Source organism: Lissotriton vulgaris, chromosome 8 (genome assembly GCF_964263255.1).
Source record: "Lissotriton vulgaris chromosome 8, aLisVul1.2, whole genome shotgun sequence".
In the NCBI taxonomy this organism is placed as follows: domain Eukaryota; kingdom Metazoa; phylum Chordata; class Amphibia; order Caudata; family Salamandridae; genus Lissotriton; species Lissotriton vulgaris.
Window position 1 is genome coordinate 599,916,979 of NC_141696.1, and position 27,470 is coordinate 599,944,448.

The 27,470-nt window shown below is 48.4% G+C and overlaps 1 protein-coding gene across 1 annotated transcript in view; it reads right to left on the reverse strand.

Moving 5' to 3' along the window:
* The window catches only part of LOC147697778 (cell cycle control protein 50C-like), a 399,761-nt gene that overhangs the window by 6,779 nt on the left and 365,512 nt on the right, over window positions 1-27,470 (reverse strand). Inside the window, exon 6 of the mRNA XM_086934448.1 lies at window positions 23,980-24,189. Within this exon, the coding sequence (XP_086790574.1) occupies window positions 23,980-24,189 (210 nt within the window). The remainder of the gene's footprint in view (window positions 1-23,979; window positions 24,190-27,470) is intronic.

Sequence of the window (27,470 nt, forward strand, 5' to 3'; positions counted from 1 at the left end):
TTTTGTATTGTCATGCGATGTAAATGCGTGGTTCCATCATACAACTAGTGTTCTGTTACCAGTAACTGATCCCCACAAAGGCTTGTGTAGTGTAGTAGGGGTTGCTGGACCCTTGTTTGATTGTTTATTGCCCCCTCACTGTTTTTATTGTTGGCACCGAATAGCGCTGGTCACCACGTCCCCCTGATATACCTCTGGATGCTGGGCTTTAAATCAAGCTCTACAGAGCATCCAAGAAGTCACATAGGAGGTATATTTTCACTGTTAGACTCTGCCTGTCTGATTTCCTTGAGGCACTAGCGTGCATTTTACAGGTGGTGCTTGGCACCTGAACCACTCTCAGTGGACATCTTCAAAGGATCTGCCTTATTTATAAACATTGTTTGTTTTATGTTTATTAGCATTTCTCATTTTTATTTTGGTTGGTTTTCTGTTACCAGTAACTGCACCCCACAAGGGAGCTTGTGAACTGTAGTAGGTGTTGCTGGCCCCATGTTTGATCGTTTATTTCCCTCTCACAGTTCGTCCGTGCAGTTACTCGGTTAGACTCTACCTGTATGATTTCTCTGTAGCACTAGTGTACATTTTACAGGAGGTGCCTGTCTCCAGCAATGCACTCGGCAGTCAGCTTCAAAGGCTGTGCCTTATTTTTATACTTCGTTATTTTTAGGTTTTATCAGCATTTCTCACTGTTAATTTGGTTGGTTTTCTGTTACCAGTTACTGCATCCCACAAGGGAGCTTGTAGAGTGTAGCAGGGATTGCTGGACCCTTGCTTGATAATGTATTTCCCCCTCACTGTTTTCAAATATTAGTGACGAACAGCACTGATCTCCCCGTCCCTCTGACACCCCCCAGATGCCAGGCTTTAAATCAAGCTCTACAGCACGTCTGCACAACGAACGCACGCAGCAGGTACGTCTAAGGCAAGCCCGTCTGTGCCTGTCCGTGCTCAAATAGCACTCAGCGCCAGAAGCCTTGACAGATTTGACACCCACCCTGATAAGATGGTTAGCTACTCAAGGGAAAAGCTCCTTAGTCCTAACCTCCCAGGTAGGAAATGTCATGGTCCCAATCTGAACTCTTCTGGGCCTGTTGAAACTCTTAAATGTCAGATGGGCAATCCCTCCCTAACTACTACTAAAGTCAGGATATATAACGCTCCAAGGCTCTCCACCCCTGAGCTACCTAACAGCTTACAAATGAGATGCTGTACGTTAATTAATGCTAGATCACTTATAAAAAACAAAATTGAATTTGCTAACTTTTTAGAGTGCAATACTTTAGATCTAGCATATGCGATTTAACAGTTAAAAAAAAAAGCAGCTATTATAATAATCAAGTCTTAAAAAATTCATTCAGTACAATACAATGTGAAATGGAATTAGTGCTGACCATCACAAAAGGCATAGAGGGACCCAGGCAAGAATGTTTTACAGCATGGTTTTCCGCAACAACATGGCAGATCTTAAAAAACAAGATACCGCAAAGATCACATGCTCGTCTTCAAGTTTTAACAGTCTTAAGAAGGCAGGCCTACAGTTTCTTACACCCCAACGTTTTAATAGCGGTTTTAAATAAAGTTTTCTGGGGGTGGAATAGAAGGAGCAAAAGAACATTAAATGCAAATTGGATTGAAATGCGGTATTGTCACACAAACATGTCAGGGTCAGTGAAGACCAGTTGTTCATCTCCGGTACAGAAACCATACGAAAGAAAATCCCAAGACGGAGACGAGTCAAAAGCATTCTGTGATAAGGGCTGGGGTCCACTTTTAGATACATTTGCATGCCTTCGTTAGGGGTGATTTCTTGAAAGTTTAAGATGGTTTGTTTGTTCTTATCAGCGTTCCATCTCAAAGTTTCCAGATGGGAGGTCAATGTTTTCTTAAGAACTGATCTAGATACGCCCTCCAGGGTCCTAGGATTTACATAATAATCTAGGAGGCCTATCTCACTAAGTACAAATCTTACGTACGACAGCCAACGGAAGTTTGCAACCCCATCTAGGGCCAAGCAATCCTCCAGGAGGTCCCTATTGAAACTGGCCTCCCTGGTTGTCCATACCTTGTGCCATAAGAGAATTGGGGCCATCTTAATTGTGTCGCCCAAATGCTTAACTCCAGCCTCTATATGTGTCATAAATGAGGATGTAGTCTTTGGGACAACTAGAAGGTAGCTGATGAATTGGTTCTCACAGCTCTGCAAAGATTGGTCCTTCTCGATGCCCCAAAGTCCCGCCCCGTAGGTGGCTGTGGACACGCACTTCGCCTGATATATTTGAACCAGTTCTTTGATTGGCTTACCACCCACTCTGTTGGAAAAAGCGCGTAACTCGCCTATAGTGTGGATAAAGGCCAGCTTCCTTGCTTCAATCGCCTGTTTCCAACGACATTTCCTGTCAAACAGTATGCCAAGGTAGCAGAACTTATCTACGATGGCTATATTCTGTTTGTTCAGGAACACATTACATGGCACCTTACTGCGCTTATTAGTGCACGGCATGGTAAAAGTCTTTGAAATGTTTACTTTCAGCCCTCTATCCTGCATAAAACCTGCAAATTTGGTCACTGCCCTCTGCAGTCCCACTTGGGTCTGGGACATTATGGCCGCGTCATCGGCGTACAAGAGGATTGGCGCCGGTAAACCTTTCACGGTAGGGTAATCGTTTTGAAAAAGAGAGAGATATTGGCCCACTGAGTTTATATAGTAAGTGAAAAGCCTGGGGGCTAGGATACACCCTTGCCTAACCCCTCTTGAAAGGGCGAATTTGTCAGTACATTCGCCCTGCTTTCCAAATCTCACTCTTGCCCCGCAGTTATGATACAATTCTCTAATGAAGGTAATTAAGCGTGCGTCAATACCCATCTCGGCCAATGTTGACCATAACAAAGAATGGTCCACGCAATCAAAAGCAGAACTCAAATCAACAAAAGTTATAAAAAGTGACCCGCCTCTAGCCTGCGTGTATTTAGCATATAGAAGGGCCAAATTTAAACACTGCTCGGCAGTCCCTATACCCTTCCTAAATCCATATTGGAGATGTGAGACTACATTGTGTTCCTCCTCCCACTCCTGAAGTCTCTTTAAAATAATCCTCCCTGCTAATTTCATAAGGCCATCTAATAGGGATATTGGCCTATAGCAGGTTGGATCATCACGCCTGCCCTTTTTAAAAATGGGGACCACTATTGCGTCCGACCAGCTTTCTATAAACCCCTTTTGGTTGCCCTTATTCAACACGTTTGTGAGCAAGGGGGCCCAGAAATCTGGTTCAGCTTTGTACACATCTACCGGGGTACAATCTGGCCCTGGTGCTTTGCCAGATGCACTGTCCCTAATTGCATCCTGCATTTCCCCTACAGTGAATGTTATGCCAATGGGGAATGCACAGGTATGGGGATGGGTCTCTCTCCTACTGTCTATAGTTTGTGGGACAGTTGGGACCTGCCCTATCGGAGTGATAGTGTCAGCTGGTTTTATGTCCATGTATAACTGCCTGAAGTGTGTCAACCATCTGTCGCCTGTAATTGCCAGATCTATTTTATTACCGCTATTATTCGGTTGGTACAAGGACTTGACCAGTCTCCAAAACTTGGTGGTGTTTTTCTGGGCGGATGCTTCTCTTAGTGTAGCCCATGCTTGCTTTTTTAAGGCCTCGGTTCTTTCTTTTAATGCGCATTTATATACTCGCCTAGCACTACGAATTGTGTCGGGGTCCCTAGGTTTGAGGGCCAAAACTTTTTTAAGAGATTTTAGAGCTTTTGTGCACTTCCCATCAAACCACCCTTCTCTAGGTGAGTGGTTATTATTCGCTGCCCGGGTCAGCAAGTTTTTTATCCGCTGTTGGATGTTGGCGAAGGCGGTCATAACGGAAGAGGGGTCCGCCTGATCCTCTAGACAGAGGTTAACGTAATTTGCGGAATCGGAGAGTAACTTTTTCAAAAACACACCGGGTACAATCCTCTCCCATTTCACAACGTAGCCGTTAGTTTTGGATAGATCAATCTTATAGGGATACGTGGAAAGGGTAGGTTTTTTAGCATTACGCTCCTTTATTTTTATACTGATAGAAAGGGGATAATGGTCACTAAATACATCCTTACCGACCACCCACGAGGTCAAAATTCCAGAATTGGCAGTAGAAATCAAAATAAAATCAATAGTTGAATTACAATCTCTACCAAAAAAGGTTGGCTCAAACTGGACAGGAGCGGGACAAAACTGGTTGGCAAAGCAAAGATCAAATTTAAGGACAAATGTATTTAACAACATCCCCCTCTTTGTGTGCACAAAATGAGTTGGGTTTTCTTCGCCAGGATCCGCAATACCACACAAAGGAGAATCGGACTGTGGACAAATCGTGCAGTTAAAATCCCCTACCCACATTATTATTGCCCCCTTAAGATGATCCACAGTATGTGACAACAGACGCGTTATATTTGACATAGTGGACTCCAGTTCAATATCAACCATATTATTATAAAAGTTCAACAGTACTATGTTCTCTAATGAACCCCACTTAAAGAGTAAAATTTGGAAGTGGGTGTTGAGGAAGAATTTATGGATCTTAACCTTTGCTGTTGTTGAGACATAGACACAAAGCCCCCCCTTGTTGTGACCCTGGACTGATGGTATGGCAGGGGAGTGAAAAGTTTGATACCCCAGAAGATGTGCTTCTTCACAGCACCAAGTTTCTTGGAAACATAAGATGTTGTACATATGAATAATATTTAGCCAAGCTTTGTTGGAGGCCTTACTGGCTAGACCCGCCACGTTCCATGAAAGGAGTGAATTAGAGCCAGGAACATTGCTGGTGTCTCCACAAGTGCGGCCTAGGTTCACACAGGGTAAATCTAGTTGTTGTGTTATGGTAGTAAGGGTATGGGAAAGGCTCAAGGGATTGGAAGTGGGACCGTTATTCAGGGACTGTTGGGACTGTGAATGATCAGGTAACCGTGGTTCATTCAGGGAATCCGTACCCGCTACTATTCTGCCACAATAGCTCTTAAGGTGGTTTTTAAACGGGCTGGATGACGAGAAGTGGGCAGAGGTGCGGTGACTGGTCCGCGGGCCCATAGGAGATTTTTCTGTGATAATTGGCTTGTGGAGTCATTCATTGTCATCTAAGCCTGAGAGAGGATGATAGAAATTGGACAAAGGTATAGTCCAGAAATCTTTTGAGTTGTGAAGACGTGGATCACCCCAATGGACGTTAGAGTTATGGGGATTTCTTGGAAGTAATGGTGGCTGACTGGATTGCAACCGAAAACCGTTGTTGTTTTCAAAGGGATTCTGATCCCTTGGTGTCTTCACATAGGCTAAGCTATCTGAGGCGGGAGGTCTATACGGCAATGGGGCAAAAGTATTCAAATGATAGGGAAAGGAAGTGTTATGGCCCGTGTGATGTTTATGAAATGTAGGAGTGTTAAAACCACCGGGGGTTTTTGAGCGACCATAGCTATCGGGATGGTAAAGTCTGGGCTGGGCTGGCGGTTTTCTCAGCATAGCCTCAGGGTAAAAATAGCTTAGGTTATGAGTTGAAATTCCCCCCTCCCCCGTTCCAGGGTACCAATCGCTGATATAGGTTACCAATCTGTGATCCTTGAAGTTAACTAAGATCACATCGCCTTCAATATCCTTGGGTCTAGTACCTACCCAGTGGCAACGCCTGGCCGAGATGATATCACCATTCAGGTGAGGCGGGAGTGGTCTGTTTCTCCTCAGCCAGTAGATAACCTTGTTTTTTAGATTGGCCTGATGTTCACGGTTACCTTCTGGCGGGGGTGGCACTCCTATGAGGGCTATAACACAATTTAAGCATTCAGGAGGCAAATCTGCGGTATTCTTTGTTCTTCTATTTGATTGATATGGCACGGTGGGTGAGGGTTTTGAATTAGTACTATTGTTGGAATGCGTACTATGAGGCCTTATAGAGGTATGGGGTTTTTCTATAGTCGTGGGTTTTTCCAATGCAGTTGTTTTATTATTGCTATTATTGCTATTTTTGGCATGAGGTATAGAGTTCTGAGACGGTTTTCGTGGCCCGGCTGTGGGTGGTGCAGTTACCTTGGGTATACAAGTCACTGTCTTAGGTGTTTTGGATTCTTTGGTAGGCTGTGTTGAAACTCTAGGGGCATTCAATTTCGGGCAAGGTGACTCCAATTGTCCTTGTAAGATTTTTTCAACATTTTCCCCTAGTCTTTTGATCCTTTCAGAAAGAGGAAGGATCAATGCCTTGATAAGGCAGTCGATGTCATCCAATAGTCCTGCATAACTAGGTACCGAGATGGAGCTGGAAGTCATCTCTTTCGCGGGGTCTGCAGCCCCAGCCTTGTATGGGATAGTAAATATAGTATGTGACACTTGGTTAGGAGGCACAGCTCTCTTTTTAATTGTCAGCTTCTTTCTTCGCTTCCTTGGTGGGGAGCCAGAAGAGATTTTACTGGAAGGGGTTTTAAAGCTTTTAGTAATGTCCCTAAACGGTGACAATAGAGGCTGGCCCTCAGTAGTGCACTTGGTTTGGTGATCAGGTATGCTTGGTGTGAACACGGGAGATGGAATACCTGGATCATAGAGAAGAGCTTGTTCTGCAAAGGGGGTGCTTAGATCTATTGTCTGGGTATCAGATACCTGGGAGTGAATGGAGTCCGAGATAATGATAATGTCATTCGGTGCAGGGGGATTAGTCTGAAAAATGAGGGGAATATCTTCTATGGGAGGTGGAGTATTGACGTGTTCTAATGATGAGGTTAGATCCATTGGAGTTGAAAGGGCTGTTGTGGTTGCGTCCAGGAGTGGTAGAGGTCTTAATTTCAGCTTGTCAATAGAAAGACGTCGACCCGCCCTTTTTTCGGCCAGAAAGAGCTCCCGGTCTACATCAGTTTTAATTTTGGCAAAAAATGTGTCCAAAGGTCCTAGCAAAGAAGACCCTTGTATGGCCTGTGCCTGAGCTGCCTCAGAGGTAGACATCACTACAGGCAGAAAAAGGGCGTATAAAGCAAGAAGTAAGAAGGGAACACTTAATGAGTAAGATGGACTAACAGGGAGGGGTAAGAGAGTGGGCCCGGCCCGGCCTCTGTCGGCCCTGGACGGCCACAGACGGTCCCACCCTTGTCCCGGGCTTCTCCCGGCGCCCCCCCGCGCGCTCCCGCGCAGCGGGGATGATACTTCCTCTTTATAGCTGTACAAAAGGTCACCGAGGGGGCGGGGCCGGCAGGGAGAGCAGCCCAGCTGGACAAGGGCACGCGGGGACTCCTGGTCCTTGGAGTCCGCCGCTCTTGCTCGCAGCCCTGCCGGTCAGTTCAGGTGAGGCCCCTTGCTGTGTCCTGTCGGGCGCTGCAGACCGCGAAGCGGGACCCGCGAAGCGGGTCCGGCGAGGCGTGGCGGCTGCAGCAGGCTTTCTCAAAGTTGCTCTGGTGCGTGGAAGGGCTCGGCGTCCATGGCAGCAATCCGCCGGAGATCAGCAAGAACGCCGCTTAATCCTGTGGAGGAGGGGGGCGGGGCCGGCAGGGAGAGCAGCCCAGCTGGACAAGGGCACGCGGGGACTCCTGGTCCTTGGAGTCCGCCGCTCTTGCTCGCAGCCCTGCCGGTCAGTTCAGGTGAGGCCCCTTGCTGTGTCCTGTCGGCCGCTGCAGACCGCGAAGCGGGACCCGCGAAGCGAGTCCGGCGTGGCGTGGCGGCTGCAGCAGGCTTTCTCAAAGGTGCTCTGGTGCGTGGAAGGGCTCGGCGTCAATGGCAGCAATCCGCCGGAGATCAGCAAGAACGCCGCTTAATCCTGTGGAGGAGGGGGGCGGGGCCGGCAGGGAGAGCAGCCCAGCTGGACAAGGGCACGCGGGGACTCCTGGTCCTTGGAGTCCGCCGCTCTTGCTCGCAGCCCTGCCGGTCAGTTCAGGTGAGGCCCCTTGCTGTGTCCTGTCGGCCGCTGCAGACCGCGAAGCGGGACCCGCGAAGCGGGTCCGGCGAGGCGTGGCGGCTGCAGCAGGCTTTCTCAAAGGTGCTCTGGTGCGTGGAAGGGCTCGGCGTCAATGGCAGCAATCCGCCGGAGATCAGCAAGAACGCCACTTAATCCTGTGGAGGAGGGGGGCGGGGCCGGCAGGGAGAGCAGCCCAGCTGGACAAGGGCACGCGGGGACTCCTGGTCCTTGGAGTCCGCCGCTCTTGCTCACAGCCCTGCCGGTCAGTTCAGGTGAGGCCCCTTGCCGTGTCCTGTCGGCCGCTGCAGACCGCGAAGCGGGACCCGCGAAGCGGGTCCGGCGAGGCGTGGCGGCTGCAGCAGGCTTTCTCAAAGGTGCTCTGGTGCGTGGAAGGGCTCGGCGTCAATGGCAGCAATCCATTCTAGATCTAGCATTCATAACAGAAACTTGGGCTGACGCCGCCTCAGGCCCTGACCTCCATGATTCCAGACGTATTCCATCTCTAGGTTGGACCGCAGGGAAAAGAGAAGCGGAGGCCTAGCCATAATTTATCACGACCACCTCAAAACTACTTTTTGAGCAAACCCCTCCACATCTGAATGAAAATCACTCTCCTTTTAAATGGAACTCAGTAAAAACTATTCTTTTAACAACTTACTTATGTACCGTCCCCCAAGCCAAAGAGCGGCCTTTACTCATGCCTTTCGTCAGTTTATGAAAACCAAGATAAACTTCTCAGATTATTCAGTTCTTTTTAGATTTTAATTTCCATTTGGAAAATACACTGGATAAAGACTCGGTATAGCTAATTGATCTGATGTCAGGCTTAGGCCTAAAACAGGTGGTAAAGGGCCCCAAGCGCTCGGCAGGACATCTGCTGGATGGGTTTTTTGCTGACAATCCACTCCTTCCTCTAACCTCCTTGCTTTCACTCTTATGGTCTGATCATATGGCAGTTATGTTCAATTTGGAAAAACCGGCCAAGTGTCAGAGGGACAATTTACCTACAACAAGCAGATCATGCCTTCCTTGGCTCAAAATAGATGCAAACATGCTAAAATCAACTCTAGTTCGAAGTCTGCCCACTGTTTCCAACGACCTAGATTTAGCCACTCCAAACTACCATCTTCGGACTGACAACACAATACATTTTCTAATGCCAGAAAAAACATATTAAATCTGCAGAGCCACTCTTTCTGAGCCTTGGTTCTCCCAAAAATTAAGAGTTCAAAAACAACTTTGTCAAAAGCAACAATGTAGGTGGAGATTAAATTATGACATCTCAGAGAAAGAGACCTACAAGCACACTATTGCTGTATATAAAGAATTGATTCAAAAGGTAAAAACTCTTTATTTTACCTATAAGATCGAGTCTTCTGAAATTCCTCCAAAGAGTTGTTCACCACAGTAAAAAAAACTAGGCAACCTCCCTGATAAAAAGAATAATATGGCAAACCAATCCTTCTGTAATTCACTAGCCTCTTTCTTTCAAGCCAAAGTAAAAGACGTGTACAGTATCTTTTCCACCAATAACAGGCAATCATCTTCTCTACCGGACGTAGCTGGCCGTCTCCAGTATGCATGATCCAAACTGATCCTTCCAACGACTGCATGGCTGTTAATAGCCCAGCGATATTGTCATCATTCTCCCAATTAACACCTGATCAGGTCCTGAGCTTACTTAATAACATTAAATCTGGCTCTCCTCTGGATCCATGTCCACGTAAAATAATCCAACTGGCCCCAGAGATCACAGCTCTTCATCTAATTGATATTTTCAATCTTATGTTCAAAACTGGCTACTTTCCCAAGGAGTGGAAAAAAGTCTCTACACTTCCTCTACTGAAAAAGCCTAATCTAGACACTTCAGACCTCAATAACTATCAACCAATTTCTTGCCGTCCCTTCCTGACAAAAATTGTAGAAAAGGCTATCAACCAGGAGCTTGCCTCCTTTTTCAATGGCAACTGCCTTCTTGACCCGATTCAATACAGCTTCAGAAGTGAGCACAATACTGAACTGGATCTGATTACTGCTTCTGAAGAAATTAGACACTAATTATATTAAGCCTTTCAGCGGCATTTGACACAGTCAATCATAATTTATTGATTGATCCTCCCCACTCCACTGGAATCAGGGGAACAGCACTTGCCCTTTTGAAACAATTTCTTTCAGAGCAAGAGCAATTTGTCACCTTGGATGAAGTCACTTCACTACTGTTTTCTCTACCTGTGGTGTACTGCAGGACTCCTCCCTAAGTCCCATGCTTTTTAATCTTTATCTTACCCCTTTGGCAAGTCTTATTAAATCCCTTGTTTTTTCTGTGGTATCCTATGACAATGATACCCAGATTATTGTCTCAGTAGCTCCGTCTAAATTGGACTACTGTAATGATCTCTACATCATGTTGAGGATAAAACTTTTTAACAAACTGCAGATTTTACAGAATGCAGCAGCCCAATTCTTATTAGGGATCCCTAAACATCAGTCTGCCACTCAGGCTCTGACTCAACTATACTGGCTTCCCATAAGGGAGCGTATTTCATTTCAAGGCTTTGTGTATCACGTTCCGGGCACTTCATGGCATTGGTCCGGACTATCTTAAATGAAGAACCCAGTGGTACATCCTCTCAAGATCCTTATGATCATCCATAGCTAACCATGTAGTAGTCCCAAGATTTAGACTAATGAACTGGGGTGGCAGAAACTTTTTGTAACCTGCACATCCAAACTCTGGAAAACCCTTCCATCTCATCTACAAAATTTGACAGGCTTGCTTCCTTTTAGGAAAGCGCTTAAAAATGTTAAAACATCGATTTTTAGGGAATAGGTTTTATCTTATACACCAGCTTAGATCTTTCTTTTCTTCGTCTTTTCAGCTCACTTCCTTCATCGGGTTTATTTCAGCCTTTTATGCATTAGTGCGCTTTATCAATTTAATTTTAATTTCATTTTATGTCATTTCAATAGAGCACGCTGGGATAGTCTGCAGTAATGCAATGAGCATTTGCTCTAAAAGTCACCCCATAAACTTTTTCCTCACTGGTTAGGGAGTGTCCAGGAGTCTGCCCTCACCCACTAGCTAGTGAAACCTACAAGACTGACATCTCACCCATAGCTTCCAGAACACTTTCTGGGCCATAGGAAGAACAAATGAACAATTGCATCTGCTGTTTGAGACCTGTGAGGTGACCTGAAGTGCTGGACCTACTCCTACTTGTGCACAGGACGAAGTAGTGGACTCCAAGGATCAGCTGACTGACCTCCTGTTTGGCTACAGGGACATCAAAAAACACATAAGGCCTATTTCCCGGAGGGACCAGTTGTAACTGAAAGATGGCTGGGCTCTGCTGAAATGCCCCTAGTCAAAGTGGAGTTATGGTTACAAACAAAACAAAAAAAACACTTTCATCCATACACAGCAGGGATTTTATAGCAGTGGTTAATCCCCCAGAGGTAGAAATATCTGTTATGCACGGCCGCCAGCCATGTGCAGTGGGATTGTCTATAGGGCCTGGCCTACAGACATGAAATGCTTTCTGTTTTTTAATGTTTTCTAGGAATCACAGATACCAAATCTGGATTTGTGTCTCCCAGCGAAAGGCTGTTTAGATTTTGAAGTTGTTATATCATTTTATTCTGGGTGGCTTATATTATAACAGCCTGTTTAGCACTGGACATTTGTCGTGTTGGACATAGCAGATCCTATGTCTCATTCACAGTGGCAGAGTTTTTGTGGATTGCTACCAAGAGTGGAAGTCAAACTCACCAGGTTAGGTGAATTTGGTTCCTGGTAGATTGAATTTATTGCATCTGGGGGACAACCTCCTGGCACCTACTTCCAGAAGAAGCTACACATCGGCTTGGTCGTTATTTTTAGTTAGTGGAGCGAAGAGAAGAGGGAAGACTGCTGCAGAGTTGGCCAAAAGGAGAGACGATGTGCTACATTTTATAATGTCATTGTTTGAGACCAATATGTCAGGGGTGAAGTCATCTCGAATTGCATTATATGGTAAATGTCTTTGGGGTTATGAGTCATCAGCAGCTGTGCTTGGTAGGCTGGTGTTAGTTGGTTGGTCCATGGAATGGGGAGTTGCAGCAAACAACAGGTGTCCCATAATCAGTGCGTTATTAAGGTGTATTTTAAAGGGTTTTGTTGAGAGGTCTTTTTTACAATTTGAGGTTCACATATTTGAATGGTCTTGATTTTCTGGGGCCTTTTGCATATTAGAGCTTACGGGCGGTAAGGGTAGGAGGGGCTTGTTGAGGGAGGAAGTAGTCAGGAAGAGACAGAGGCTATTGATTTTTCTGCAGTAGTAGAAAACAGATTAGAAGGAGAAGGGAAAGTGGGTACTCATTTGATGTAGTAGGATAAGGGACACCGCCCCATGTCAACGTGAAGGAGATTTCAACAGGTGAGGTGTGAGTTTGAGGGCAAAATGTTTTGTTATCTCTTCAAAATCTGAGTATTTTGAGGTAGGTATTTGATATCTTGGGTTTCCCTGCAGTGGGATATGGTTTTCATTCCTTCGGACTACTAGCTGTGACAGAAGCAGATTATAGATTCACAAGAGGGCATTAGTCTTATCGGGAGATGGAGATTATTCTGCTATGAAAGGCATATTAGGCCGAATGTTTTAAGTTAAATCCAATAATGGCTGATTTTTTTGTATTTATTTGCAGGTTGTATTCAAGGGACCTTTGAAAGTAAAACTTTAATTTATATCATCAGCAATTCACTGGTATAACGGACAGCTGAGCAGGTTGAAACAAGATGTTTTCGACTTTCTCTTCGGTTGAACACTAGGAATAATACAATGTTGTGAGGTGGGATAGGAGTGGGTTGCATTGGGGGTCAGTTCCTGCTCACTTTGGCCAGTTTGAACCCAGTACGGGATGCTCAGATTTGTTCTCTGGGCATTTGGTAAAAAATGGTTTAGTTTAGCTTTCTGACATCTTCTCGTTATTGCAGATCTGATCTTTTATATGTGAAGAGTTTGTAGTCTGGCACTCATATTATGTAAAGGAGAGGAGAGTGTAACAGGGTGTCAGGAGGATAAACGCAATTGGAAACATTTAAAATAAAGTAAATAGAGAGGCTTTTGTTTCAACAAGAATTTTAGTGCTATAGAACATGCACATATTAGACAGGAGGACCACAGTTTGTGGAAATCATTTGGAGTTAACATATCCTTTATGGGAAAAGAGCATTATTTGCAAGAATTGAGGGAGATATTTGCCAAGGTCATGGGTGAAAATAATGTGGGATAGGTGAGATGTAGGCCTGAGAATCGGCGGCGATAATAAGAGCGCTGGTCGCTGAGTAAAAGACCTAGCCATGGTTTTCCTGGTTGGCATGATTTCGATGTGTTTAAGTGAATCCACTTGTGAGATGCAAATCATGGTAAGGGTCATATATTCACTAGAGGTGGGCATAACTCTTAATTCAGCGTAGCGCAATCATAAAGAATTACCTAAGAATTTAGTGAGATTACGCATAATTATGCGAGAAGAGTAACTCTACGTTTAGCCCTATTTCTTTGTGCAAAAATGCCCCCTTGTGCTCAAAATGGGTACAAGAATGCATTTTAAACTTTGTAAAAGTGCTAAATGCAACAGGACAGCAATAGCAAGCGCGAGCAGCTGCTCACGCTCACTAAATGTGCTCTTGGTTTAGGATTTTCTGCAAAATTACTCCCAGCAATTAGAGCTAGTTTCTTATCGAAAAATACACCCTTGCGTCCAAAATGGATGCATGGATGCCTTTTGCACTGAGAAATTGAGCTAAATGCAGCAGGACACGAAGAGCAAGTGCGAGTGGCTACTTATGCTGTTTCTTGGACCTGGCCGGCGCTGCTTGTGCTTAAGGGCTGCCTACACCCACGACTTGCGGAACCCGCTCCGCGGGTCCCGCTGCTGATTCTCCTCACCTTCACCGCCTGCTTGTGGTTTCCTGCCTGGCTGCTCTGTGGGGGCGTGTGAGGCTTCAGGGCTGCGAGCGCGAACCGGGACTCACCTTCCCAGGAGTCCCGGTCCCGGAGGCTGAGTCACCTGGCCCCGCTCTCCCTGAACGCCCCACCCCCACCTTCCTACAACTCAAAAGGCGCCTGGACCTTTCCTTCGTGGGACGCTGTTTCTTGGACCTGGCCGGCGCTGCTTGTGCTTAAGGGCTGCCTACACCCACGACTTGCGGAACCCGCTCCGCGGGTCCCGCTGCTGATTCTCCTCACCTTCACCGCCTGCTTGTGGTTTCCTGCCTGGCTGCTCTGTGGGGGCGTGTGAGGCTTCAGGGCTGCGAGCGCGAACCGGGACTCACCTTCCCAGGAGTCCCGGTCCCGGAGGCTGAGTCACCTGGCCCGCTCTCCCTGAACGCCCCACCCCCACCTTCCTACAACTCAAAAGGCGCCTGGACCTTTCCTTCGTGGGACGCTGTTTCTTGGACCTGGCCGGCGCTGCTTGTGCTTAAGGGCTGCCTACACCCACGACTTGCGGAACCCGCTCCGCGGGTCCCGCTGCTGATTCTCCTCACCTTCACCGCCTGCTTGTGGTTTTCTGCCTGGCTGCTCTGTGGGGGCGTGTGAGGCTTCAGGGCTGCGAGCGCGAACCGGGACTCACCTTCCCAGGAGTCCCGGTCCCGGAGGCTGAGTCACCTGGCCCCGCTCTCCCTGAACGCCCCACCCCCACCTTCCTACAACTCAAAAGGCGCCTGGACCTTTCCTTCGTGGGACGCTGTTTCTTGGACCTGGCCGGCGCTGCTTGTGCTTAAGGGCTGCCTACACCCACGACTTGCGGAACCCGCTCCGCGGGTCCCGCTGCTGATTCTCCTCACCTTCACCGCCTGCTTGTGGTTTCCTGCCTGGCTGCTCTGTGGGGGCGTGTGAGGCTTCAGGGCTGCGAGCGCGAACCGGGACTCACCTTCCCAGGAGTCCCGGTCCCGGAGGCTGAGTCACCTGGCCCCGCTCTCCCTGAACGCCCCACCCCCACCTTCCTACAACTCAAAAGGCGCCTGGACCTTTCCTTCATGGGACGCTGTTTCTTGGACCTGGCCGGCGCTGCTTGTGCTTAAGGGCTGCCTACACCCACGACTTGCGGAACCCGCTCCGCGGGTCCCGCTGCGGATTCTCCTCACCTTCACCGCCTGCTTGTGGTTTCCTGCCTGGCTGCTCTGTGGGGGCGTGTGAGGCTTCAGGGCTGCGAGCGCGAACCGGGACTCACCTTCCCAGGAGTCCCGGTCCCGGAGGCTGAGTCACCTGGCCCCGCTCTCCCTGAACGCCCCACCCCCACCTTCCTACAACTCAAAAGGCGCCTGGACCTTTCCTTCGTGGGACGCTGTTTCTTGGACCTGGCCGGCGCTGCTTGTGCTTAAGGGCTGCCTACACCCACGACTTGCGGAACCCGCTCCGCGGGTTCCGCTGCTGATTCTCCTCACCTTCACCGCCTGCTTGTGGTTTCCTGCCTGGCTGCTTTTTGGGGGCGTGTGAGGCTTCAGGGCTGCGAGCGCGAACCGGGACTCACCTTCCCAGGAGTCCCGGTCCCGGAGGCTGAGTCACCTGGCCCCGCTCTCCCTGAACGCCCCACCCCCACCTTCCTACAACTCAAAAGGCGCCTGGACCTTTCCTTCGTGGGACGCTGTTTCTTGGACCTGGCCGGCGCTGCTTGTGCTTAAGGGCTGCCTACACCCACGACTTGCGGAACCCGCTCCGCGGGTCCCGCTGCTGATTCTCCTCACCTTCACCGCCTGCTTGTGGTTTCCTGCCTGGCTGCTCTGTGGGGGCGTGTGAGGCTTCAGGGCTGCGAGCGCGAACCGGGACTCACCTTCCCAGGAGTCCCGGAGGCTGCACCTGGCCCCGCTCTCCCTGAACGCCCCACCCCCACCTTCTTACAACACGGCCCATTGGTCTCTGGCCCATAAATATTGGAGAGTGACGCTGCGCGGGAGCGCGCGGGAGCGTCCGGGGCTAAGACCGGGCAAAGAGTGGGCCGTTTGAGGCCGTTCGAGGACTGAGAGGACTGGACTGGCCCACCCCTTTTGGCTCGATATTTTTGGAAGCTAAATCAATAACTGAGGGGTAATAGACCTATCTTCGTCACAGTACCCCTAGCGCTTTGAATTCAAGGGTAACCCGTAGCAAGACTTCTAAAGGTGGGTCACAAATCAGTGGCCCCATGGATGACTTTATAACCCGCACCAACATAGCCATAGACGAAGAGATATCTAAACTCCAAACCCGGGTCTCGCTAGAACTAGAAGCCGCCAGAAGATTGTCCCAAGTAATTGCACTTTCCAAGAAATCCTCTCTAGGCCACATAGCCACTTCTGTCACCCCTGAGCGCCCAGCTCGCCTACATTGTATAGCTACTCAGGTCGATGTTCAACATTCGCCGACCCCGGATATTCTCCAACTTGCCTCAGGAAGTGTGGATGAGGTAACTCCATCGACACCACTTAGTGTGCACAACCCTGTCCCCATTGTATCTCTCCCGGTAAATCTGTCTAATAATATCTCCCGTGGCAAGCAACCAAAGAGGAAACGCAATTCTCGCTCAGCTTATTTCCGTAAGAAAGCGAAAATTGCTGTTCCCAAAGATCTGCCAATGACCAATATCACAGCACTTAATGCTGGAGCAGAGCATACCCTTAATACTCAGTCATGTAGTGAGGGTCAGGGAAAAAATCCATCCATTCCCTTCCTTAATACCCCAGCAGGTGAGGACCCTGAAGTAGACGGGTTAACCAATAATAACAAAGAATTTATAGAGGAGGTTTGGGACACACTTAAAAAACTTTTGTCACCTCTAGATCTAAGACTATCAAGGATAGAAAATAACTTGTTAGAAATGGAGAAGAGCATTATTGCTCTGGCCACTCTTGGGTTGAAAAGTCTTGAAAACCAGGGCATTATTGAAGCTGATTCAACGCCACAACCTACCGCACCCCAAACTAATCAAGCTTCCTCTTCAGTACCACCCACTATAAAACCTGTCCCTAAACCAAGGACAGTTATGGTGGAGCAAGCTCGTGTTAAACCAAAGGCTCCCCCACGAGGCTCCACACGTAACCCGCAACATTCCAAACACGAAACATTAATTCCCAGTGAAACCCAGGTCCCTCCAGTTAAAGACAATTTTAGAGGTGGCTACATTGACCTTCCCCCAGAGGCAAACGACTATGTGGTTGTTTTGACGGGTGTTCCCACGATAGGTAATGGCCAATTTGAAAATCACTGGTCGCTGAAAAATAAAATAATGCACTGGTTAAATGTGAACAGACCAATCCCCAATGGTAGAAGAAGTCGCGTACTGATGGTTCGCAGAACTCCCTGGGTAGGGCCAACGCTGAAATCCAGTCCAGGGGACTGCATAGTAGTGACCTTCGAAGATCCACACACGGCGCACCACATCTGCACTTGGCCCAGTAATGATGACTCCTTAGTCATACCTAAACCACTATCCTTTTTTTATCCTCCTCGACCAAGCCGTAACCAGGGGGATAATTGGTCATTGGTCCAACACCACCAACGGCTGAACAAGTCCCGGGGCTACAAGGAGACCCTCCTACATTGGAATGGTCTCTCTACCTATAATAGATTCGGGAGCTTAGAGGAGGTGGATTGACTCCCTGCGCAACCAGCCAAACAACCCCGAAGGGAAATCTTAACATCGCAAAGGCATCATTCTATTGATTGCCCTGCCCCTGAGCCTGTAATAAGCCGAGTAGGACGATCCAACAACGTAAGGGTTGATGGGGAGCCATCCACATTCGACATAACAGTAAACCGTAGCAGGGAAGATTGGTTAAACTTGTCCCGCATGACCCCCCCTGAATCAACTTCTACTGAACAATTGGGTCCTACCTGCTTTGCCCCCTATGTGACCTCTAATCTCCAGCAAACAGGGCCACCTGTGAGGTCTCCAAATCTTGTGGGCGCGACTGTTTCTCCTATGCATATTGCCTCCACCAAGGTTTCTCCACCCGGTGACTCTGTTTTAAAAATTCTATGTTGGAATGTGGCTGGTCTCGGTCGCAACTTTGACATCCCCGAATGGAATGTCTTTCTGGAACCCTATCACATCTGCCTTTTTCAGGAAACCTGGTGTTTGGAGCCAAGACACCGAGTGGGATTCTCCACCTTTTTTATCCCCGCCGCCCAGGAACAAGGATCCAAAGGTCGCCCGTCAGGTGGCCTTATTATATGGATTAGTATTGCTCTAGGCTTTAGGGTAAAAGAAAGAAACACCCAGTCATCTGATCTCCAGTGGCTAACGATAACCCACAAAGGGGGAAGAAGTATGGAAGTCTTCAATATCTACCTGAGGGGTGCTAAAGGCGGTGTATCCCATCTACCTTCCACAGGCCTAAACCGCAACCTGGCTGCCTGCAATGCGGACTCCCATGTAATGCTTGCAGGCGACTTCAATTGCTGTTTTGAGCCCCTGGCCAGAGAAGATATCTTGGACACTTTTGAGGAGGACACTAGGAGAGGTATTCCTATTTTGAATCTTGACCCAATCCCCAAATGGTCGCAAAATGCAATAGAGATTAATTCTCTTTGTATGGAGCACAATTTGCGACCGACAAATGGCCGATCCAAATCTGACCATATGGGTGCTCACACTTACAACAGACCAGACCATACATCTAGGATTGATTACATCATGCTTAACTACAACCTCTGGCAACACCACCTAGATATGGAGGTTATAGTGTCGGGTGATAGCGACCACAACCCTTTATCGCTAACTATTTCATCCCCTTGGCAGGCTGGAAATCAAGGCCCACCCGGTCATAAGTGGAAATCCTCCCATGAATTAGCCCCCACAAACTGTAGCAGGCGCTTGAAGTGGGCAAAAGTCTTAGCCGATGATACAAGGATGGCCCAAGCCGGGACTATTTTGGAAGAGGTGGAGCCCCGGATGGACATTTTAAGTCTAACTGATAATAAGATCCTACCTCTATTCACTGAGACTGTATTGATACTGAGCGATCTATTTATTGTTCCTCAAACCACTCGTAGGGGTCCCTCGAAAACCTTGCCTAAACAGTCAGATAAGTGGTATACCGCAAAATGTCGTGAAGCTAAGAAGGAACTTGTTGTCACATTAAAGTCCAAAGACGCAGTTGATATTAGGGCTGCTAGAAAAATTTACAAAAAAACCATATCTGAAGCCAAGCAGGTTTATGATTTTAACTTCTGGGGAGATCTAGTAGAGGCAAGCACTAGGAAGGACGCCAAGAGGTTCTGGGACCTATTAAGATCTAGGGAAAAGCCCATTGACCAGCAGCTAACTTGTAACATTCCAGGGGGCGTATGGTTTGACCACTTTTCACAACTGTACTCCGCTCCTCCAGGCCCACCCCAGTTAGCATGCCCACCCATGGGTTTATTGCCTAATTTTATAACTAACCTCCCGTGCTATGATGGTCCATTTACCAGCTTAGAAGTAGAGAGAGCAATCCAATGTATTGTCTCGAACAAAGCAGCAGGCCCTGACGGAATCCCAGGAGACCTAATCAAGAATTATCCATCTTCTTGGAGTAGATTAATTTCCTCGCTTTTGAACGAAGTGATGTTGGGTGGAGTCTTTCCTGACTCATGGAGGGGCGCTGAGGTCGTACCCATTTTTAAAAAAGGTTCTAGGGACGACCCAGCGAACTATCGTCCAATCAGTTTATTGGACTCTTCTCAAAAGGTAGCAGGGAAGGTGGTATTGGGCAGGATCATCGAGTGGGCAGATGGAAATCACATCCTGTCAGATCTTCAAGCGGGCTTCAGGACAGGAACAGGCACAATCGAGCAGACGTTCCGCCTTCTAATGATCTATTGGAAAGTGGTGGTGCTGGGAGGGGGCAGTTTGTATTTAGTCTTTATTGACTTGCGGACTGCCTTCGACCTGGTACCACGCGCACTCTTATGGAACGTCCTCGATGGGTTAGGCCTCCCTCCCTATTTGCTGTCGCTGCTTGTAAAATTTCACGATAGGAATTTCGCCCAAATTAGATGGGGTGCACAAGGAGAGAAAACACCTCGTATCCCCGTGGACAGAGGCGTTCGCCAGGGGTGTGTGCTTGCCCCCACTCTGTTTTCTCTTTACATTAACGGAGTGGTGGAGCATCTTCTCCAACAACCATCAGATGCACCCACCCTGGCTGGAAGGAAAATCCCAACGCTCTTGTTCGCGGACGATACCCTCTTAATTTCGAAATCACCAATGGGCATCCAATCGTTGCTTTCCAGCTTCAAAGCCTTCTGTGATGGAAGGGGTTTGGCTATAAACATAGGCAAAACTAGGTTTTTAGTCCACAACCCGCCCAAAAAATCTGTCTACCCCCCGGTTCTAGATTCTGTCCCACTTGATCGCGTCAAAGAATTTGATTACCTGGGTATACGCATCAGTGACACCATGAGCTGGAAGGCACACCACCAAAAAGTGTTCCTTACTCACAAAAGGGTAGCAGGTGCCTTGCTCAAGGAACAGCGAGCCTCATCATGAAAACCTATTGGGGCTCCCTTAGATATTTATAGGGCAAGGGTTGTAAGCGCGGCACTTTACGGTGCTGAGCTGTGGGGCACTCATAGAGTTGATACTCTGGCCCACCTTGAGAACAACTTCCATAAAGACCTAATGGGTTTGCCCCACAGCACGCCAACAATCCCATTGCTGCTAGACGCAGGTACCCGGGCAATCTGCGATCAAGCGAAACTACGCCCACTTCTGTTATGGTCCAGAATCTGGAATGTGCAGGAATTAAGAAGTTATGCAGAAGCTTTGAATGACATTATGTCACTACCAGGTTCACATAAGATCATCTGGCTTAGGGAGGTCAAAAAGCTGCTCCACAAACTAGGCCTAGGAGAGGCTTGGGCCAATAAATCTGCACCCCCGAAACAACAGCTAAAAAAGGCTTATTGGGCATGGGTAGACAATGAGAGGGTCCGAAGTACAAATCATTGTAAATCTGTAGTTTTGTTTCTGTCGGTCAAAGAGTTACCGTTAAGGGAACCTTATCTAGACACCATTCAGAGCTCATGGGACAGATCACTGTACATTAAGTTTAGGGTGGGGGTGCTTCCATTATGTGAGTTCACGTCCACTTGGAGACCGCCCGCTCAAACCGTTCCCTATTGCCCCTTTTGTGACCTAAGGGTAGAGTCTGTGTCCCACATGTTGTTCGAGTGTAGTGTCTATGTAGCCCCGAGACGTAGGTGGTTGAAGCCCCTTTGCAGGTGTTTGGGAACTCGTTCTCACTTGGAAGCCCTGCGTATCTTACGTACAGATGCTAGACCCTTCTTTTCCACTTGTATGGCAAAATTCTTGGGCTGGGCCTGGCGTCTAAGAACTGCAAGAAAACTGTTAATCCAGTGACCAAGCCCCCCTACCCAATATGCTGTTTTGGATATGAAATGTTTTTACGTTGTTGATTGTTGCTAAAAATGTTTTTTAAAGATGTAAGAAATGCTTTTATGATATGTTTTTTTATCGAATAAAGCTATTACTACTACTACTACTTATGCTCACTAAATCTGCTCTCATAGTATGATTTTTTCCTCCAAATGACTTAATTATGTGACCAGGAGTAATTGAGTCATTATCTGTAATTCTGCATCAAAAGTGTTTTTTTGTTTGGTTTTTTATTTAAGAGTTTTATATAGCGCGAACTAGACCCGAAGATATCGGGTATCAGAGCGCTTTACATAGCACCAGTTTAGTTACATGTACTCTGATTACTCTGGTGTAATTGAAATTTCACTGAGGTCTAATATTGGCATACTTCCTAGGAAGGAAAGGGGTTGGGGCAAAGAGCTGGGAAAAGGGGAACAGGAGGACGAATTAGGAGTGGATGGCGGGTTTGACAAATTACGCCAGATGGATTGGAGAAGTATGGTGTTTCTTTGGGCTTTCAGTGTATGATGGCATTTTCGTGAGAGTATTCATTTGTATAAATTGCATACTAACACAGGCCTGCCCTATTAAAGAGGCCCTTTTCACCTTAAGTTGGTTGTCTGTTGTTCTTTTGCCCTTTTCTCACTCTATGGGACTCTAGGGGCAGGGGGAGTGATAATGTCACTACCCCCTGGGATTTTTGGGTGAGTGGCGGTGGCCACAGGGGAAAGGATAATAATAGTGCTAGGTTAAGTACCTGTGGGTGTGGGTTTTGTTCTGCGTGTTATGTCAGGGTTGGGTTGAAGTTCAACCTGTTTTGCTGGACCACTCATTTCCATGTTAAAGCAGATCCGTTTTTTTTCCCTCCCAGCGACCCCGTGTGTGGAACTTGGGTGAGGTATTCTTTCATCAGAGACTTAGATAGGGGATTGTTTGCAATAGGGTGTGTAGCGTGATGGGAGTAAATCTAAGTCAGATTTATCAAGCCACTCAAGCCCACCTTACGTGGCCGGAGGGGCTTGATAAATCCTGAGTACTAGAACACAGCGCAAATCGCTGCATTGCATTACTCTGCCCCAGGGTGGCATTCAGTGAGTGGAGAATGGGTGGAGCGTGGGTGTTCCCAGGCATCCACCCATGGGTTTTAGCTCATTCCTAGATTTATCAAACACTGGTAAACCTGGGAATGCGTCAAAATGCTATGCCTCCCCAGAAGAGGAATAATAGGAGAAAAATCTTTATTTTTACTAATTCTTTCCTCTTTCAATGTCTGCTGCATTTGGGCAACACACATAGAAAGAGGACAAAGTCTCAGAGGATTGTTTTTGTGCAGGAAAGATTCCCTTCCTTCACAAAAAGAATCCTGTCTGCAATGCAGGTCCACTTGTACCATGGCACATGAGTGCCTACGTTGGCGATAGGCAGCCAATAGGGTACCGGTGCAACAAAAAGACAGGAATGCATTGCGTTATGTTAAATCCAGTGCATTCCTGTCCTTTCTCTTGCAAGCAGCACAGCAAGGTGGATTGCTGCACTGCGCTGCGTGAAAGCTACAAAAATATGCCCCCAAGAATGCATGATTACATGTAATGGGGTGACCCTGTAACCCTCAGAACCTGGGTGGGTAATAGACAAAGTAATAATGGTTCTGTCGGACAGAAATACACACTGCTTTAGTATTTCAATGTTTCCTTTTGCAAGTCTCGTTCCTAACCAGGATATCAAGACAGGTGTAATAATACATTCACAAACAAACACACTGACCAAAAAGTAAAAAGAAAAGCAAATTTTTACTCAAATACTTTCACATGTGAAAACAAATTACTTCAATCACTGTCCCTAACGAATATTTAAAACATGTACGGCACGAAAACTTTGTGCTAAAGCATAATACACACTAAAAACAGCAAGTAAAATGTGTTACTTCATATACTTTTTGGAATCAACGTCCTTCAACTTCCGTTCGTGTTGATATCAACACGAACGGAAGGTGAAGGACGCGATCTACGCGAGTTAGAAATACAAAGGAGCAACTTTACAACCATCTGTATAGACTAAATCAATACAGAGCTGCATTGAACATCTAGCCGGCCTGATTAAGACGGACCGACAATACGATTCAGAAAGAGACCAGGACTCCATGGGGAGCTAGGTCTGCAAGAGGCTGTCCCACATATATATACAGTCCTGATGAAGACCCGCTCTTGATGCGTGAAAACACCACATGGCCCCCCCAGGGTCGAAACGTCGACGCAATCCCCGCTTTTGGCGTGAACAAACTATTCAAAACCCTGTAGGATCCAAGACTGAACTGATGTACCTACAGGATTATTGTATATATATAGTTGCTGATTCCAAAAAGTATATGAAGTAACACATTTTACTTGTTGTTTTTAGTGTGTATTATGCTTTAGCACAAAGTTTTCGTGCCATACATGTTTTAAATATTCGTTAGGGACAGTGATTGAAGTAATTTGTTTTCACATGTGAAAGTATTTGAGTAAAAATTTGCTTTCATTTTTACTTTTTGGTCAGTGTGTTTGTTTGTGAATGTATTAGTACACCTGTCTTGATATCCTCGTTAGGAACGAGACTTGCAAAAGGAAACATTGAAATACTAACCCAAGAATGCATGGACCCTCCCAGGGGAAAAGGGGGCGTTTGAGCACAACAGAAAGGATACCATATGAAATGTCAAAGCTGTAATTGCCAGCCGGTAGCCCATTGACAAACACTCCAATGCGACTAACACGCCGGTACAGCTTTCTGAAAGAGGGAAAGGCCGCAACTCGCATCCAGATGATGAGGTCGTCGTTCTTGAAACCGTTATTCTGGGGGTCCGCAGGATCAAGCATGTACACAGGTTTCTGCCAGTATGGAGGAGGACGAGTACCTGAGCATTAAATGAAAAAAGTAAACATGAGCATAAAGGAAGATTCTTAATCATCGTTTCTCATTTTTTTACCAAACAATGTTGCATTTACCTTTGCTCAATGAATGGGCCGGCATTAACATTGCTCTCCCAGTGAGGGAAGGAATGAACCCCCATTGTCTCAGGAGTAAAGAGGGGCGGTGAACTTTCTACTAAACATCAAGAGAGTGTTTTGCAATAAAAAAAAACTACTGGTCCTGACTACATCCCTCTGTATCCTGAAGAGTGGGCAGGACAGTCAAACCAGTCCCAGAAGTCTTCATGGGGGCGGAGTTGCTGGTAACCAAAAGAGACATGGCTCTCCACTGGCGATTGGATGAAGCACACTCTATAAAGAATGGACCCAAGGCATGGTCTTGTTGTGAAAAGTCAGAGGAATATGTGTATAACGTCAGGGGTGCCACAGAAATATCGCAAGATGTGAGATGTGCGTTGGGATTATCACTGGGGAATGATTTATATCAGCTCCATACAAGAGTTAAGATAGACTATGTGCTAGCCATTATTGATTGTGTAAGTGCTACACACTTTACTGTATTCCTTACTGTAAACCCAGTGAAAAGTTCTAAAAAACACATTATTCTTCCCACCAAAGGAGCAGGACTGTCACAGGGAGCAACAATGATAATGAACTTAATTTGCAAAAAGTTATGGTGTATTTGTATCCTAAATCTTTATCTGGTAGTGAAAAAAGTTGCTGTATTAGTGTGATGCATGCACCCAGAAATCTTACATTTTTCTACTGTAGTTGTCTCTACCAGAAGTACGGAAAAATAACCCTTGACAATTTTTTCAAAAGAGTTGGGAACAGGGGCGTGGCCAAGATGGCGACCGGGACGGAGGCATAATTGCGGAGCTCCTCGCCCTTGATCCCCGAATCCCCCACAATAGCCCCTAATTGCGCCTAAACTGGCTCCCCTGTTCACCCCACGACGCGGAGAGATCCACGGCCCGGCATAGTGACCTGGGGGCGGAGCGGCCGCCTGAAATCACTGCAGCAGCCGCGGCCGCCTGCCGCGGCGGGAGACAGCCTGAGCCTGGGCCGGACGCTACTCGGCCCCGCTCCACGGAGGAGACAGGCGATTTTCTTTTGCAATCCTGCTTCCCCTACGACCGGAGTGACCTCCCAGGACTGCCGGCCCCTCCTGAGCCGTGGATTGCCCGCCGGGTGAGAGAGAGGCCCGAGAACCGGCCGCAGCTCCCGGGCCGGCCGCTCCTCTACCCGAGTCCCTGACTTCGGCCTGCTCAGCTACGGGGGAAACCCGCGACGGCGCGGCTCACACCGACGGCGCTGCCTCCCAGCGCAGGACCCCTGCTGGAGCGAGTGAGTGGGTGCCTACCCCCCTCCACACCATAGCGCTGCCGCGCGAGCACGAGAGCGACCTGGGCGGACTGCGGCCCGGGCGCTGGTCCCCGACTTGGGCCTAGACTGGTAGGCGGCCTGGGCGGGAGCCCCCATCAGCCTAAATCCGGCGCTGCAGCGGGAGTACTCACACTGCCCGTCCACTTTAACGGGCCCCTACTGCCGTGTTCCACCTGCGGCCTGGACCTCTGAAGGGCATCTGCGGTGCCGCGCGTGCCAAGTGTGCGGCGCTGCGGCCTACAACGAGACGCTCCACCTCCAGTGAGCGACTGGGACTCGCTCCCTTCTAGGGCGTCGGACCCTTCCCCGGCTGTGAGCAGACCTCTTGGCGACATCTGCGAGGTGCCCGGCGAACCACGTCTACAGGACCCTGAGGTGAGGAGAGGGGGATACTCGGGGGGCCTGGTGGTCGCGCCCCAGGCGGGAGGAGAGCTGCAACATACCCACTGCTAACCCACCTTTAACCTCACTGGAGCTCGCACTGGAGAACGGAGCGGATGCGGCCTGGGCTACGCCAGCGCCCTAAACTGACACTGTGCCCTAGTGATCGACCCAGACGGCGGCACCTGGCCCTCATCTACACTCGGGGAGCGCGATAGGGCCCCCGGTGCGGATCGGCTCCACCCACGACCCCTCCGCGCCAAGCATTGCCACGCCGGTGCGGGCCGTGCCCGGTGACTGTTTCTGGGCCTTCCCGGGACTGTCTCTTGGCACTCACACTCTAGCGGCGCAGCCCTGATCCCTGAGGCTCAGGAGTGCTTCCCGTCTCACATCACGATGTCTTCCACCAACCGCAGAGGGGGCCAACCGATTAACGAACTACTCATGAAAACGTCTTCTAAACCCGAGAAATTCCATGCACCTACACCACCCCGACCAAGGAAGCTGAGGATGCCCCTATAACGAAATCATTTCTTGAAAGCCTCTTCAATACGCTGCGCACTGACTTCCAGACCCTGAAACACGAACTGGTCAGTGAACAGAGAGAACTGTGCAGGGATCTGGATGGGTTGGGGGAGAGAGTGGTGGCAGTGGAGGAATCTAGTCAGACCCGTGGCGAAGACCTGGTGCTCCTCCAGCAGGAAGTCCTCCGCCTTCAGGAACAGCAGGTGGGCCTTCAGGCACACGCGGAAGACCTCGAAAACCGTTCCAGACGGGATAACATACGGGTCAGAGGCGTGCCATCGAAAGCGGAGGGGAATAGCGTCACGGAATACCTTCAAGACCTCTTTCGAGAGGTCCTCAACGAATCCGCCGAATTCCCCATCCGTATTGACAGGGCGCACCGAGTGGGTCTGCCCCGCCGTGCCCCTGCGCCCCTCCGGACATCCTGGCGTTCCTCCCGGACTTTCCCTTGAAGGATACTGAGAGAAGCGCGCCGAGTGCGGCCTATCCGCTTCCGAGACAACTCTATTCAGCTCTTCCAAGACCTCTCCGCCATCACCCTCCAGAAGCGCAAGGACTTCAAGGTGGTCACCACGTTTCTGAGGGACAAGGGCGTGCCCTACTCCTGGGGACATCCGTTCCGCCTGATCTTTAAATGGGAGGGCAAATTGCACCAGCTCCGCTCGCTGCAGGACACATGCGCCCTGTTGGGCCTGGAACTGCCAGATGATGCTTCTGACGGAGATTCCACCATGGGGTCTTCCCCAGCTAACCAGCCCGCAACCCCCAGGCAACGACTGGCAACAAGTACGAAGACGCCGTGCACCCAAGCATCGCCTCCGCCCGGATCTGGGGACCATTGCCAAAGACAAAGCTGCAGCCATAGAGGAAGTCGTTAAGGACACCGCCGCTCCTTCCTAAGCCTGACTCAACAGGGGAGCCATAGCAATCTCACTTCTTATGAGTGGGGGGGAAGGGGAGGGGGCGGGGGGCC